The sequence below is a fragment of the Macaca fascicularis genome, chromosome 14 (genome assembly GCF_037993035.2).
Source record: "Macaca fascicularis isolate 582-1 chromosome 14, T2T-MFA8v1.1".
In the NCBI taxonomy this organism is placed as follows: domain Eukaryota; kingdom Metazoa; phylum Chordata; class Mammalia; order Primates; family Cercopithecidae; genus Macaca; species Macaca fascicularis.
In genome coordinates this window covers 92389683-92404242 of record NC_088388.1, presented here as the reverse complement: position 1 = coordinate 92404242, position 14560 = coordinate 92389683, and the positions used below count along the sequence as shown (strand labels likewise).

Below are 14560 nucleotides of genomic sequence, written 5' to 3'. Positions count from 1 at the left end.
CAACAACATTACACATAAGGTATTTTAAACCCCATTTACTGATGACAACATGGAATCTTGGTGAGGCAAACAACTTGCCTATAGGTCACAGGGCAAACACATGAGTCAGGTAAGGCCTGTTTTCAGTTATCAGTGATCATGTTCTTCAACTACTACATGTGGTGCACTGCTATTACTATACTGCTATTAAATGCCTCAAAGGAAAAACAGGTTTACCTGCAGACTAAAACTGGACGAGCCTATCTCTTACACATTAATTTATCAGATGGCTATAAGTAAAAACAGGTACATGAAGTGTTTTTATAATTATTTCAAGTTAAACTGTATATCTGCATAGTCCTTAAAAACTTTTGTGTAAGTACAAACATAGCAAAACATTTTGCTACTAATTTCCACTGTAATTTCATTACATATATATAATGTAAATATTTAGTTTCCTAAATGTAAAATGTGCATACACAAGGTATCTGATAATAACTTAAGGGTTTTTTTTTGTCTGAACAATTTTTATTAATGTAGTTCTGCCACAAAAGCCCATGAAAAGTCAGTCAAATGGATAATTAATGACTCAATGTCTTCATTTTCAGTGAAAGCACATGTATATTGCAGTGCACATCTATCAGCATCTTCCATGAGATCAGGATATTTCTGAAGCCCTACTGGTTATACCACTGTAAGAGCCTGGGAGTACAACACAGTGCATTTTCCTGGAAGGCCAACTTACTTAGTGATGGTAAGTTTGTTTTTTAAAAAAAACTATGTATTATTCAGAAGCATTTAAAATGTGCTGGACTTTTAAAGATTAAAATCTAGGACTTCCTACAAAGTTCTTATAATAAGCCAATTTTAGGGCTGTGATCCCAGATTTAATGCTCTTTAAGATATTTTAAAGTAGAAGGACTTGTTAATTAAAGAATAAGATGAAAAAGTGCTGGCAAGGGGAGGAAATTCTGAGTGCTATCGGGCAATTGAATTGGAGTGACACTATGCCTTTAAAGAAAAAAAAACATGAAACTTCAAGCCCTGTTTTAAAAACTGTGATGAGGCTTCATTGGTATTTAAGTACCTAACAGCTAAATGGCCATTAAAAGATTTATTAGATATTCACTTTAACTGACCCCATGGGTGTCCTTCAATTTTACTCAACAGCTGCAGTTTCATTTGACTTTTTGGCTCTTTTTTTTTCTCTCCCAAAATGCTGTTATATAGTAAAGATGTATACATCAAAGTGATGTTTTAATTCACTAAGTGCCTGAAGGGAAGGTGCACTAAGAAAATATATTCAATGAGAAGTTAGTTTGTAATAGTGTTTATTACCACAACTGAAGACACCATTGTGGACACTACAGACAAATAGCCCACAACAACAGGAATCAATCTTTAATACACATAAAGAATCTAAGATAATATATCTCACCTCTAATTTCTGGTTCAAATTGCTCAGTTCAAAGGGTAATTCTTCTTTAAAGTGTGGTAATTCTTTTCGTGGAACTTTGTTTTGTTTCATCTGATGTAATCTCAGTTTTTCAAAGCTATTTGTTAGTTTGGAAAACTGTAAATCACAGAAAATGTTAACATTTTACTATTACCAATTATTTCTAACCTGATTTCGCTCTCTCTTTTCCTGTGTACCTCTTTGAAAATTTAAGTCATGATTAGAAAGTGCAGTAAAGCTTAAATGTTTCAATTAGTGAAGACAGAACCAGTTATTAAAACTAAATTATTGAAGCTGAACACAATTCAGCTTTCATGTAAACTTGAGACTTCATTAACTGCACAGTTAAACAATGATTCACTTGATAAATGGCTTGTTCAATTTTGTTTTAATCATACGCAGTAAAGCTGACAATTTTTTAAAAAAACAAGTTTTTTCTTACTTTTAGTTAGTGCCATCTTGTGTTGACAATTTTAAATCCAGTAACTCAATCTACAAAATAACTAGCTTATACCTTACTTAAGAAAACAGAATATATATTAATTTAAAAGGCATAAGTAACATAAACCACTTATTCATGTGGATACATTTAAATAAATTTTAATATCAAAATTGATCTAATATTTTTCTTACTGATAATTCTTTTTACAACTTTGTATTATTTTTTCCATTTCCTATTCTATGTTCAAATTATAGATTCAAAATAGCATAGTTTATGAATATTTGTGAGGAAACTTCCATACTCATGTATCTGCTTTCAAATGCGTCGTATTGACACATTTTATTTTAAAATAATTACAGGTTTACAGGAAGTTCCAAAGTTATTACTGAGGTCCCGGATTCTCTTCACCCAGTTTCCCCCAATATTTACATCTTACTGAACTACAGTACATCAAACCCAGGAAACTGAAATTGGATCAATATATGTATATAGTTCTCTGCCATTTTATCACATATATAGATTTATCTGACCACAACCACAATCAAGATATAGAACTATTCTGTCACCACAAAGATCTCCCTCATGCTATCCCTTTAGAATCACACTTAATCCCCTCATCCCCCAACCCCTAATCACCGAAAACCACTAATTTGTTTTCCATCTCCATAATTTTGAGAATGTCATAAAAAGAAATCATACAGCACATTAACTTTTGAGATTGTATTTTTTTCACTCAGCTTAATGTGAGATCCATGCATAAATCAATAGTGGATTCCTTTTTAGTGCTGAATCGTATTCCATGGTATAAATGTATCAGTTTGTTTAACCATTCATATACTGAGACATTTTGATTTTTTCCAGTTTTTGCCTACTGTAAATAACACTATGAACAATGATGTCTACTTTATCAGATATTAAAGTAGCCACTTCTGCTTTTTTCCTCATAATTTTAAATTGAGATATAATTCACCTACTATAAAATTCACCTGAATAATATTCCATTGCATAAATACACTACATTTTGTTTATCCATTCATCAACTGATAGAAATGTGGGTTTTTTCCACTTTGAGATATTAGAAATAATGCTGCTGTGAACACTTACATAGAAGTTTTTGTGTAGATATATGTTTTACTTTCTCTTGGGTATATACCTAGGAGTGGAATTGTTGGATCTTATGGTAACTTTAACTTTTTGAAGAACAGCCAAATTGTCTTCCAAAATGGCTGTACCATTTTCCATTCCCATTCACAATGCATTGGGTTCCAATGTCTCCATATCCTCACCAACACTTGTTTTCTATCCTTTTTATTATAACCATCCTAGTGGATGTGAATGGATATTGTGGTTTTGGTTTCCATATACCTAATGACTAATGATGTTAAGCATTTTTATGTGCTTATTGGCCATTCGTATATCTGCTTTGGATAAATATCTATTCAAATATTTATCCATTTTAAAATTTGGTCATCTGTCTTTTATTATCAATTAGTAAGTTATTCATATATTCTAGATACCAGTCCCTTATCAAATATATGGTTTGCAAATATTTTCTCCCCATTGATGGGTGTCTTTTTAGTTTCTTGATGGTGTCCTTTGAAGCAAAAAAGTTTTAAAATTTTAATGACATCAAATTTATCTAACTTTTTGTTGCTTATGCTTTTGGTGCCATATCTAAGAAACCATTGCCTAATCCAAGGTTATGAAGATTTACTCCTATGTTTTCTTCTAAGAGCTTTTTAGATTTAGGTTTTACATTTGGATCTTTGATCCATTTTGAGTTAATTTTTGTCTATGGTTTAAGGTAGGGGTCCAACTTAGTTCCTTTGCATAAGGATATCCTCTTGTCATTGCACCATTTGTAGAAGAGACTAATCTTTCTGTATTGAATTATCTTGGCACCGCTTCTGCTTTCTTACTATTAATATTTGCATGGTATATTTCTCCATCTTTTTAATTTCAACTTGCCTATACAGTTATATTTGAAGTGAGTTTGTCATTTTTTAAATTTATTGTCAATCTCTGTCTTTCAGTTGGTGTATTTGGACCATTTCTATTTAATGTAATTATTGATATGTCATGGCTTAAGCCTTTTTTGTTTCCTGTTTTTTCTCTAGCTTTTGGTTTCTCTAGTTTCACTTTCTTGTCTTCTTGTGAATTACATAAGCATTATTTTAGAATCCATTTTATCTATAGTGTTTTTGAGTATATCTCTTTGTAGATCTTTTTTAGTGGGTGCTCTAGGCATTACACTGTATTTACATAATTAATCACAGTCTATTGGTGTTTGACATCTTTCCAGTTCAAGTGTAGAAATCTTACTTTCCTTTATGTTCTTTTACTCTGTTCCATTTATAACACCATTATCTTAGTGTTTCCTGTAGGTATACTGAAAACCATATTAGACACGGTTATAATTTTTTGCTATCAAAAAATTTAGAAAATACAAGAGGATAAGGAGAGTCTATTGCATTTCCCCTCATGTTTTTTACTTTTTTTGGTGTTTTTACTTCTTTGCTGATGTCTTAAGATTCCTTCTTTATCATTTCTTTTCTGTTACGAGACCTTCCTTTAGCCATTCTTTTAGGGTAGGTCTGCCAGCAACAAATGCTTTTAGTTTTCCTTCCTTTGAGAATGTTTTCATTTCCTCTTCATTCCTGAAGGGTATTTTTGCCAGACCTAGAATTCTGGGTTGAAAGCTCTGTTCTTTCGGCACTTGAAAGCCTCCATCACTTCCAGAGAGAAAGCCACCATTATCAGAATTGGTTTCCCCTATAGGTAAGGTTTCATTTCTTTCTTGCTGCTTCCAAGATTTTTTTCTTTGTCTTTTGGTTTTCAGAACTTTGACTATGATGTGTCTTAACACAGCTGTCTTTTGATTTATCCTGTTTGAAGTTCACTCAGCTTTTCAATCTGTAGGTTTACATTTTTTTTTTTTGGGGGGGGGGCTAAGTTTTATAACTTTTCAACCATTATTTCTCTGAATGCTTTTTCACCCTCCTCATCTTTCTCCTCTCCTTCTGGGTTCTCTGATGATGTAAATTTTAAATTGCTTGTTGCCATACTACATGTTCCCAAGGTTCATTTTCTTTTACTCTTTCTCTCTATTGTTCAGATTGGGTAGTTTCTATTGTATTATCTTTGAGCTGATTCTTTTCCTTCTGTCCTCTTCATTCTGCTTTTAAGTCCATCCATTGAGTTTTTAAATTTGGTTATTATACTTTTCAGTTATAAAATTTCTAATTGGTTATTTATATTATTTATTTGCCAAAGCTTTATAATTTTTCATTTATTTCAAGCCATATTTGTAATAATTCATTGAAGTATTTTTATAACAGCTGCTTTAAAATCAGATAATTCTAATGTGTGTCATCTTGGTCTCGGCATCTGTTGAGTGTCTTTGCTTATTCAAGTTGAGATCTTCTTGGTTCTTTCTATAATGAATGATTTTTATTGATACTTGGACATTTTTGTGTATTGTGTTTTGAGACTCTGGATTTTATTCAAATATGTGTTTTAGCAGTCATCCTCTGACAATTTCTGGAAGGGAAAAATGGAGTGCCACTCCATTACTGCCAGGGGATAGTGGATGTCCAGGTCTTCACTTGGTTTCAGTTGGTATCCAGTGGGAGGTGCTCCTTATTACTGCTGATTCGAAGTGGGAGTTCAGGCTCCCCACTAGTCTTTCACTGATACACTTTGATTGAAGGGTCATGGGTGCCTTGTAACTATTCTCACATGGCCTTCAGTGATACTATAGTGGGGGTGGGTGAACTTTAGTGGTGACTCCTCAACAGCCTTCCTATAATAACACCTGAGACTAGAGAGGGAGGGGTGCCTCCTTACCACCAGGTAGGTGTAGAAGTCCAAGCTCTCCACTATCACCACGGGTTGATGAGGGCCTTGTTAATATATTGTAAGGATGAAAGTCCTGGTTCTCCATTCAGTCTTCCCAGATACTACCCAGGAAAGAGGGCCAGGGTTACCTTGTTACAGCTTAGTGAAGGTAGAAATCTAAGTTTTTTCACTAAGCCTTTGTAGGTGGCAGTGGGGCTGTAGTTTTTTTCCTTCCTTCCTTCCTTCCTTCCTTCCTTCCTTCCTTCCTTCCTTCCTTCCTTCCTTCCTTCCTTCCCTCCCTCCCTCCCTCCCTCCCTCCCTCCCTCCCTCCCTCCCTCCCTCCTTCCTTCCTTCCTTCCTTCCTTCCTTCCTTCCTTCCTTCCTTCCTTCCTCTGTTTTATGAGGCTGGAGTAGAGAGGTTGTTATCTAAAAATGTATTATCTTGCTAGGCTGTCTCTCTTCTGGACTTTTGGATGGAGACAGCAGACTTTCCTTGGGGCTCTTTTTATTTGTTTGCACCCATTGGCATAACTGGGTTGCCTGCTTCTGTGTTACTCAGTCTGAGATATATGAGGCAAAAACAAATCCTAGGGAACTCACTATTGTGATATTCTTTGAGTCCTAAGGTCCTTAGCCAATCTCTCTCTTCTCTCCACTTCTCAGAATCTTATTTTATAAATGATGTCTAATTTAGTGGGAGGATAGGGAAGAGTATATCTATTCCAGAAGCAAAAGCTTCAAATATATGTATTTAAAATTACAGTTTTATAATGGTTAGAAGGAAAAAAATAACTCATTTTTAAAAGGAAAGCAATTTCTAAAAGGAAGCTTTGACAGAGTTGAGTTATTCAAGGCACAGTGTGGTAAAGTGTATCCTTAAGATGTTTCAGGAAAATGAAATTGTAAATAAAACAGAAATTTCAAAGGAGGAACCTGTAGAGTGAGCTGGCAGCAACAAAAGCGTGTTAGCCACAAGACACCATTTTCTGCTTAGAAAAACAGCATATTACTAGCTTTATGCAAACCAAATCAAGTACATAGTACTTTTCTTTTTCTCTCTTTTTCCCTACTTTCCTCTTCCTTCTCCTTTGCTCTCCTTCCCTTTCTTCCTCCTTTTCTTTTAACTAGAGAAAAAGAGAAGCAGAAAACTGCAGTGAAAACAGGTGGCTCTCAACAATAATGTAGCACTCCCAGTGTATTCCATGAAACCCTTGTTTACAGTAGTATTAGAAGGTTTTAGCTTAAATAAATAAATAAAGGAGAGCTCCATTGTCCAATATCTTTGGAACATGATGGAATGGAAAGGCTAAATCAGTTTCTTTAAGGCAGGACTTCTTATGGCCTGTAATATGCTAATGTGTACCCTTAATCTCCAGGAGGGGAGGAGTCTTAACTTGGCCAGCATTAGCTTAAACAGCATTTCCTAAACTCACAGTGTTTTCCACAGAACAAATTTTTATGAAGTTACCATAAAGATATTTTTTGGTTAGCACTGAAAACCAGCCATCAGCCAAATAATAAAATAGAACTGCAAAGCATCAAATGGCAAGGATTCATATATTAAATGACTGCTTGGCGCCTGTAAACAAAGCCAAGAACTTTTTAACAAGAGGAAAACATACCCAAACAGAAATGAAAGATTTGGAAAGCAGTGACTGAACTGGTTAAATACAACTTAGAGATGACACCTAACTTATTTTTAGATTTCTGTATTGTTTTCAAACCTACTACAGATTGTGATCTCTTTATTTATATTGACCAATATGTAATGATTTAATGTTTATGTTGTTGTTTTAGAGCCTTATCTTCATAGAAAAATAAAGGTTGAGTTGACTTACATGCTAAATGCTCAGAGTCTAAGCTAGTAAAAACCATATATAATTTCATAACTCAAGCTACCATATAGTGGCAGTTACTTGAACTGTAGGCAAAATATCTAGGTAGACTAAGAACTAGTCTTGTAAAATCATCTGTTAAGTGGCATCGAATGTTTCATATTCCAATCTTAATGGCTTAATTACCTCCCTAAAAGGTATTTTAAAAGGATCATTAACTACTTTAAGCTCCTTTAACTAAATTATCATATGTGAAATATTTGTACTCTAAAAAAAGTTGGTTGTAAAGTAAAATTTCATAATCAAACCATATTTCCCATTGATTCATTCACTAAGTTAAGCAAAGATATAGCATCTACTACATTTGACATACTCAAATGATTACTACCCTATGTGCTATCTGTGATAAAGAAGGCATTTTGGTTGCCTTCTTTGTGTGAAGATACAGGGATAAGTGAAAAAGAAATCTGTATCCTCAATACATATGAAGAAGCACTATCATGTAAGAAACAGTGCTACCAGTAATAAGGTAATAAAGACCAGTTTTATTCTTTCAATTATCTATTTCATAATCGCAAACTTCCATATTTTAAATTATCACAGAATTGAGAACATCTTTATTAGATAGGAATAACCACGAAAGATAATTGTTTTTTTGTTGTTGCTCACAAAATTTTTTTGTGTGAGCTAATTGTCATTTAATTCATCAACAAGTCTCTTGAGAAACAGAAAGCCATTTGTCAAGTACTGTGCTAACAGAGGTACAGAAGGTATAGCAAGCCAACAATCTAGTAAGAGACAAAATCAATGCATATAAAACAGGGAAAGACATGACCAAGCTTAGAATTAAAACACAAGAACATTTATTTATACTAAAAACAATTAGTTTAAATAAAATTAACACAACTCTATAGGTCAGAAATATATCAAAATGTGTGATATTAAATTATAATAAGTTTTCTTACTTGAGCCTTTAGGCTTTGTAGTTGTCCTTCATAATTCTGAGTCATTGCTAAATTACATTTTTCCAGACTGTCCAATTTCTGTCGAAGCAACCCTACCTGCATGAAGAATAAAATTTAATTTTACTTTTTCTAAATTTTGCCTGACAAAATCAGAAAATGTGCAAAAGAGAAGAACAATTCAAATAAAATGGCTTTACCAAACCAAGAGTAAATATTTGGACTGCACTTCTTAAAATAGCTATCAATAATTAAATTCACAAAAACCAAACATTGCTAGCACTATTCCACAAGGTACACATTAGGACAGTACGGATGTTCAATAAAAGATCCTTATCATCATCACATTTAAAATTCAGGGTTAGAATTTACTTTGCATTATCCTTTTGGGAGGCTGTGTCATCATTACTCAGGCAAAACCTCTACCAATATAATTCAGCTTTTGTGTTTTCTCCATTACCTTCAAGAGGATCTCTGTTTTAGTGGTATTATGAAATAATTGTTACATTTTTGTAACAAGTAATATGTTAAAAAGAAAAAGAAAATTGTCTAAGAGCAGTTCCTAAGGATTTGGCTTATATAATTTGTCTGTTTAAAAGGCAGATGAGGCACTTGCTTACATATCTGTGTCAGTATATATATAAAAGCTAGAAGAAGAAGAATGCATATGCCATGTCTGATGACCTACCTCTACTGTGAAGGAAAACTAGATGCCAGTAACTAAGTTACCTATGCCAAACAATAATATAGTTAACTATGCCAAAAAACTAGGTTTCACTGAGAAGTCAATAAAGGTAGAAAAATGGCTGATGAACAAGTTAACTAATGATGTTTTTGTTACAGTATATAACTAGCAAACATTTCTCTTAAACATTTCTTTTTCCAAAAGAAAAATTCACAGACACAAAGTCCACATTAGATAAAGCGTATGGTTTTCCTGAACTCCTTCACAGCCCTGAGAGCACTCATATATTCTTTTATGACCACCAGCTTGGCAGTGAGCAGCCTAGAGGGACTGAGGAAACTCCTCTTAAGTGGATGTCCCAGGTATAAACACACACCCCTTTACCAAACTCTTTTCTCCTTTGTCCTATAATCAATTTTTGACATCTTACTTCTATTTTTTCCAAAATATTCAAAGAAGCAAATGTTACTGAACTCTGCCTTGTCCACAGTTTTGATGGCTACTTTGTTTCTACAGCAGCAAAAGTACTTACATCTTTACTTGCAAACAATATTTTACATATATGTTAAATATTTGCTTACTTTTACAGATGGCATCGACACTACATATCTGTCTCTATCAGCAAATATCTATGGATTTAGGTTCTGATTGTCACTTATTTGATATAATACATTTAGCCTATAATTTGCTGACAGAATTTCAAGCAATAAAGGCTCTTGCTGATGCCTAATAAAAAGTATGTATAATAAAAATATATTCTGATAGAATACTATGTATAACAATCTGATGAATTAGCAATTTGTTAACATATGTATTCAGTACCTCTTGACCTTTCTGATCCAAACAAGTTTGTGCATTTGCCAATTCTTGATCCCGAAGATCTAATCGTGTCTCCAAAGCCCGCATCTTTCTTTCCCAATCCATTTTTTTGTTGCTTACCATGATGTCAATTTGTTCCATTAATTCCTGAAGCTCAGCTTCACAAGGAGAAGTTCTGGCAATTGTAGGAAAGTAAAATAGGGCAAGAAAAATTATTACATTGCTCTGCATAGCTTGATCATTATTTCCTGAAATTGTTCAATTATTTAAATGGGAATAAGTTCAAAAGCTGAAGGTTAAATTTTAAAATTAATAAAGCAAATTTCAGAGCTAACAGTGTATATATACTTAATTTTTTAAAATAACATTTTTTAGAGTAGGCTAATTCTAAGGAATATGCTAATTAGGAAAAATTATAAGACTTAGCTTCAGGATCAGTGCTCTTCCATATAGGCATACATGTACCTATATCTATCATAACTTCAGAAGGTTTGACAGAGGCAGACTGGGATATCACTCATGTCTGTTAAGGATAGAAGAGCAAGCCTGGGCTAGGTAGGACCAGATTCAAGGGTACCAACTGGGCTATAGTGTGGCTCCTCAAGGAGAGGAATTTGGCATGATATGGCTGGTGTCTGTTTCTAAGGAATTTGATCAGGCAGTGATATGGTTTGGCTGTTTACCCACCAAAATCTCAACTTGAATTGTATCTCCCAGAATTCCCATGTGTTATGGGAGGAACCCAGGGGAAGGTAATTGGATCATGGGGCCAGTCTTTCCTGTGCTATTCTCATGATAGTGACTAAGTCTCATGAGATCTGATGAATTTATCAGGGGTTTCTGCTTTTGCTTCTTCCTCATTTTCTCTTGCCTCCATCATGTAAGAAGTGCTTTTCGGCTCCCACCATGATTCTGAGGCCTCCCAAGCCACATGGAACTGAAAGTCCAATTAAACCTCTTTTCCTTCCAGTCTCGGGTATGTCTTTATTAGCAGTGTGAAAACAGACTAATGCAGTAAATTGATGCCAGTAGAGTGGGGAGTTGCTGAAAAGATAACTGAAAATGTGGAAGCAACTTTGGAACTGGGTAACAGGCAGAGGTTGGAACAGTTCAGAGGGCTCAGAAGAAGACAGATAAATGTGGGAAATTTTGGAACCTCCTAGAGACTTGTTGAATGGTTTTGACAAAAATGCTGATAGTGATATGAACAATAAGGTCCAGACTGAGGTGGTCCCAGATGGAGATAAGGAGCTTTTTGGGAAATGGAGTAAAGGTGACTCTTGTTATGTTTTATCAAAGAGACTGGAGGCATTTTGCCTCTGACCTAGAGATTTGTGGAACTTTGAACTTGAGAGAAATGATTTAGGGTATCTGGCAGAAGAAATTTCTAAGCAGCAAAGCATTCAAGAGGTGACTTGGGTGCTGTTAAAGGCATTCAGTTTTAAAAGTGAAACAGAGCATAAAAGTTCAGAAAATTTGCTGCCTGATGATGCAGTAGAAAAGAAAAACCCATTTTTTGAGGAGAAATTCAAATCAGCTGGAGAAATTTGCATAAGTAGCAAGGAGCCTGATGTTAATCTCCCAAATCATGGGGAAAATGTCCCCAGGACTTGTCAGAAACCTTCACAACAGCACCCCCCCATCACAGGCCCAGAGGCCCAGGAGGAAAAAGTGGTTTTATGCGCCAGGCCCAGGGCTCCTGTGCTGTGTGCAGCCTAGGGACTTGGTGTCCTGTGTCCCAACTGCTCCAGCCATGGCTGAAAGGGGCCAATGTAGAGCTTGGGCTGTGGCTTCAGAGGGCAGAAGCCCCAAGCATTGGCAGCTTTCACATGGTGTTGAACCCTCAGGTGCACAGAAGTCAAGAATTGAGGTTTGGGAACCTCCGCCTAGATTTCAGAAGATATATGGAAATGCCTGGATGCCCAGGCAGAAGTTTGCTTCAGGGGTGGGGCCCTCATGGAGAACCTCTGCTAGGGCAGGGCAGAAGGGAAATGTGGGATGGGAGCACCCACACAGAGTCCCTACTGAGGCACTGCCTATTGGAGCTGTGAGAAGAAGGCCACTGTCTTCCAAACCCCAGAATGGTAGATCCAACGACAACTTGCACTGTGCACCTGGAAAAGCCACAGACACTCAATGCCAGTCTGTGAAAGCAGCCTCGTGGGAGGCTGTGCCCTACAAAGCCATGGGGGCAGAGCTCCCCAAGACCATGGGAACCCACCTTTTGTATCAGCATGACCTGGATGTGAGACCTGAAGTCAAAGGAGATCATTTTTGAGCTTTAAGATTTGACTGCCCTGCTAGATTTCAAACATGCATGGGGCCTGTAACTCCTGTTTTGGCCAGTTTCTCCCGTTTGGAATGGCTGTATTTACCCAATACCTGTACCCCCATTATATCTATGAAGTAACTAGCTTCCTTTGATCTTACAGGCTCATAGGTAGAAGGGACTTGCCTTGTCTCAGATGAGACTTTGGACTGTGGATTTTTGGGTTAATGATGAAATGAGTTAAATCTTTGGGGGACTGTTGGGAACTTGATTGGTTTTGAAATGTGAGGATATGAGATTTGGAGGGGCCAGGGTTGGAATGATATGGTTTGGCTCTCAACTTGAATTGTATCTCCCAGAATTCCCATGTGTTGTGGAAGAGACCCAGGGGGAGGTAACTGAATCATGGGGGCCAGTCTTTCTCATGCCATTCTCCTGACAGCAAATAAGTCTCACAAAACCTGATGGGTTTATCAGGGGTTTCTGCTTTTGCTTCTTCCTCATTTTCTCTTGCCTCCACCATGTAAGAAGTGCCTTCCACCTCTTGCCATGAATCTGAGGCCTCCCCAGCTATGTAGAACTGTAATTTCAATTAAATCTCTTTTTCTTCTCAGTCTCAGGTACATCTTTATCAGCAGCATGAAAACAAACTAAGGCAGGCAGGTTTGGAGAGATACTGTAAGTCTTTAGACAGTGAGGTTACTATTACTCATATACATAGTCATATCTGGGGTCTAGGAGGGTTTATTGAGTATCAAACAAAATGCTAAGTAAAACAGCTAGGATTATAGCTACTGTTGTTGAGAAGACAGATTGGTAAGTGCTCTCACTACAGAGTTCTTTTTCAAAGAAGCTTAAGCATTCTCCAGGGAGCTGGCATGAGTCCAGTCACTCAGACTGGATTAGCAGATAGGTATTGAGGCCTTACACTTCAGCCTAAGGAACATACAAATGTCCAGATTAGAAAAGTGAGTTATTTCAGCATCCATTTCAATGGTGGTAATGAGGCTTCCAATGTATTTGTGTAGCTGGGAGGAAGACAGGAGGGACAGGCAGGTGCAACATGACAGCATTTCCTCCATTTAGTTTCACTAAATCAGAATTTTAGAGCTAATTAAGGATCATTTAGCATTTTGATAAAACTCAGGCTCAGAGAGGCCCAAGGTCACACAGCTAATTAATGGAAGAACCAGAACTAGATCCTAGGCAGCTGCTTCCCATTTAATGTATCTTCCTGTATACCACACAGCAAAAGACACAGTGTTTTGAATAAGAACATGCTGAAAAATACAGTACAAATTTGCTCCATTGCAATAAGGTTAGAAACAGGTATTAAAATCCAAAGAATTGAGAATTTCCAGAATCATTTTCTAAGATATCCAGAATCAACCCAAACAGAAGATGTTCCTTTGGTTTATTCAATATGATATTTACCAGTTTTGACATCAGAGAGGTTTTAAGTACAAAGTGCCATTCTGAAGTCTTCTCCTAGCATTCCTGGAGGAATGTGAGGCCCAGAGGCTTTCAATTTTTACTTAAAACCTAAAATAAATCTGACAAAAGGATGTATACTAATTCCTCTATAAATAACTTGATTAAATTTTAAGATTGAATTTTAATTGGAATTATAAAATAGGGGAAAAGAATAGAACTATGGCCTGGTGGTTTCACACCGTTTTTCTTTTTCATGACAACATGTACCACCCTGTACTGTAAATAGATTTTGTCTATTTTTTCCACTCTGAAGAAAAAGGACTATGTCATTGTAAGCTCTAGGAAAAAAGAACTATATCAGTCTGGTTCATCACCATCTCACCAGAGCCTAGTATATTACTGTAGCACACAGTAGATGCTCAATAAATCTCTGAAGAATGAATGATTTCCTTTAATTGCTAACTTTTGGCATGTAAGAATGTACCATGCTAAGAAAGTTAAAATATAGGCCTACAGTAGAGTCTGGACATAATGTAATCTACTCAATCAATATTGTTGAGTGAATGGTTTATTTCCTGGTTATGGTTATGCTATGCAAAAGTTAGAATGTTAGACTCTCAGGATGGAAAAACTCTTACAAGTCAACTAGTCCAACTACCCCAACTACCCATCCAGTGTTTGCATTCCTCTACAAATATATATATATTTATTTATGTATATATTATATATTTATATATGTATATATAATATGCAAAATATATTATGTAATAATATGTATTTTATATTAAAAATTATTAAATATGATTATATATAATTTTTTTTGAGATGCAGTCTCGCTCTGT

The 14560-nt window shown here is 35.6% G+C and overlaps 1 protein-coding gene across 1 annotated transcript in view; it reads right to left on the bottom strand.

Moving 5' to 3' along the window:
- Positions 1 to 14560, bottom strand: part of DEUP1 (deuterosome assembly protein 1) — a 98843-nt gene that overhangs the window by 60034 nt on the left and 24249 nt on the right. The window contains exons 3-5 of the mRNA XM_005579349.4: positions 10019 to 10190; positions 8515 to 8610; positions 1418 to 1552 (exon numbers count right to left, since the gene is read on the bottom strand). Coding sequence (XP_005579406.2) covers positions 1418 to 1552; positions 8515 to 8610; positions 10019 to 10190 — 403 coding nt within the window. The remainder of the gene's footprint in view (positions 1 to 1417; positions 1553 to 8514; positions 8611 to 10018; positions 10191 to 14560) is intronic.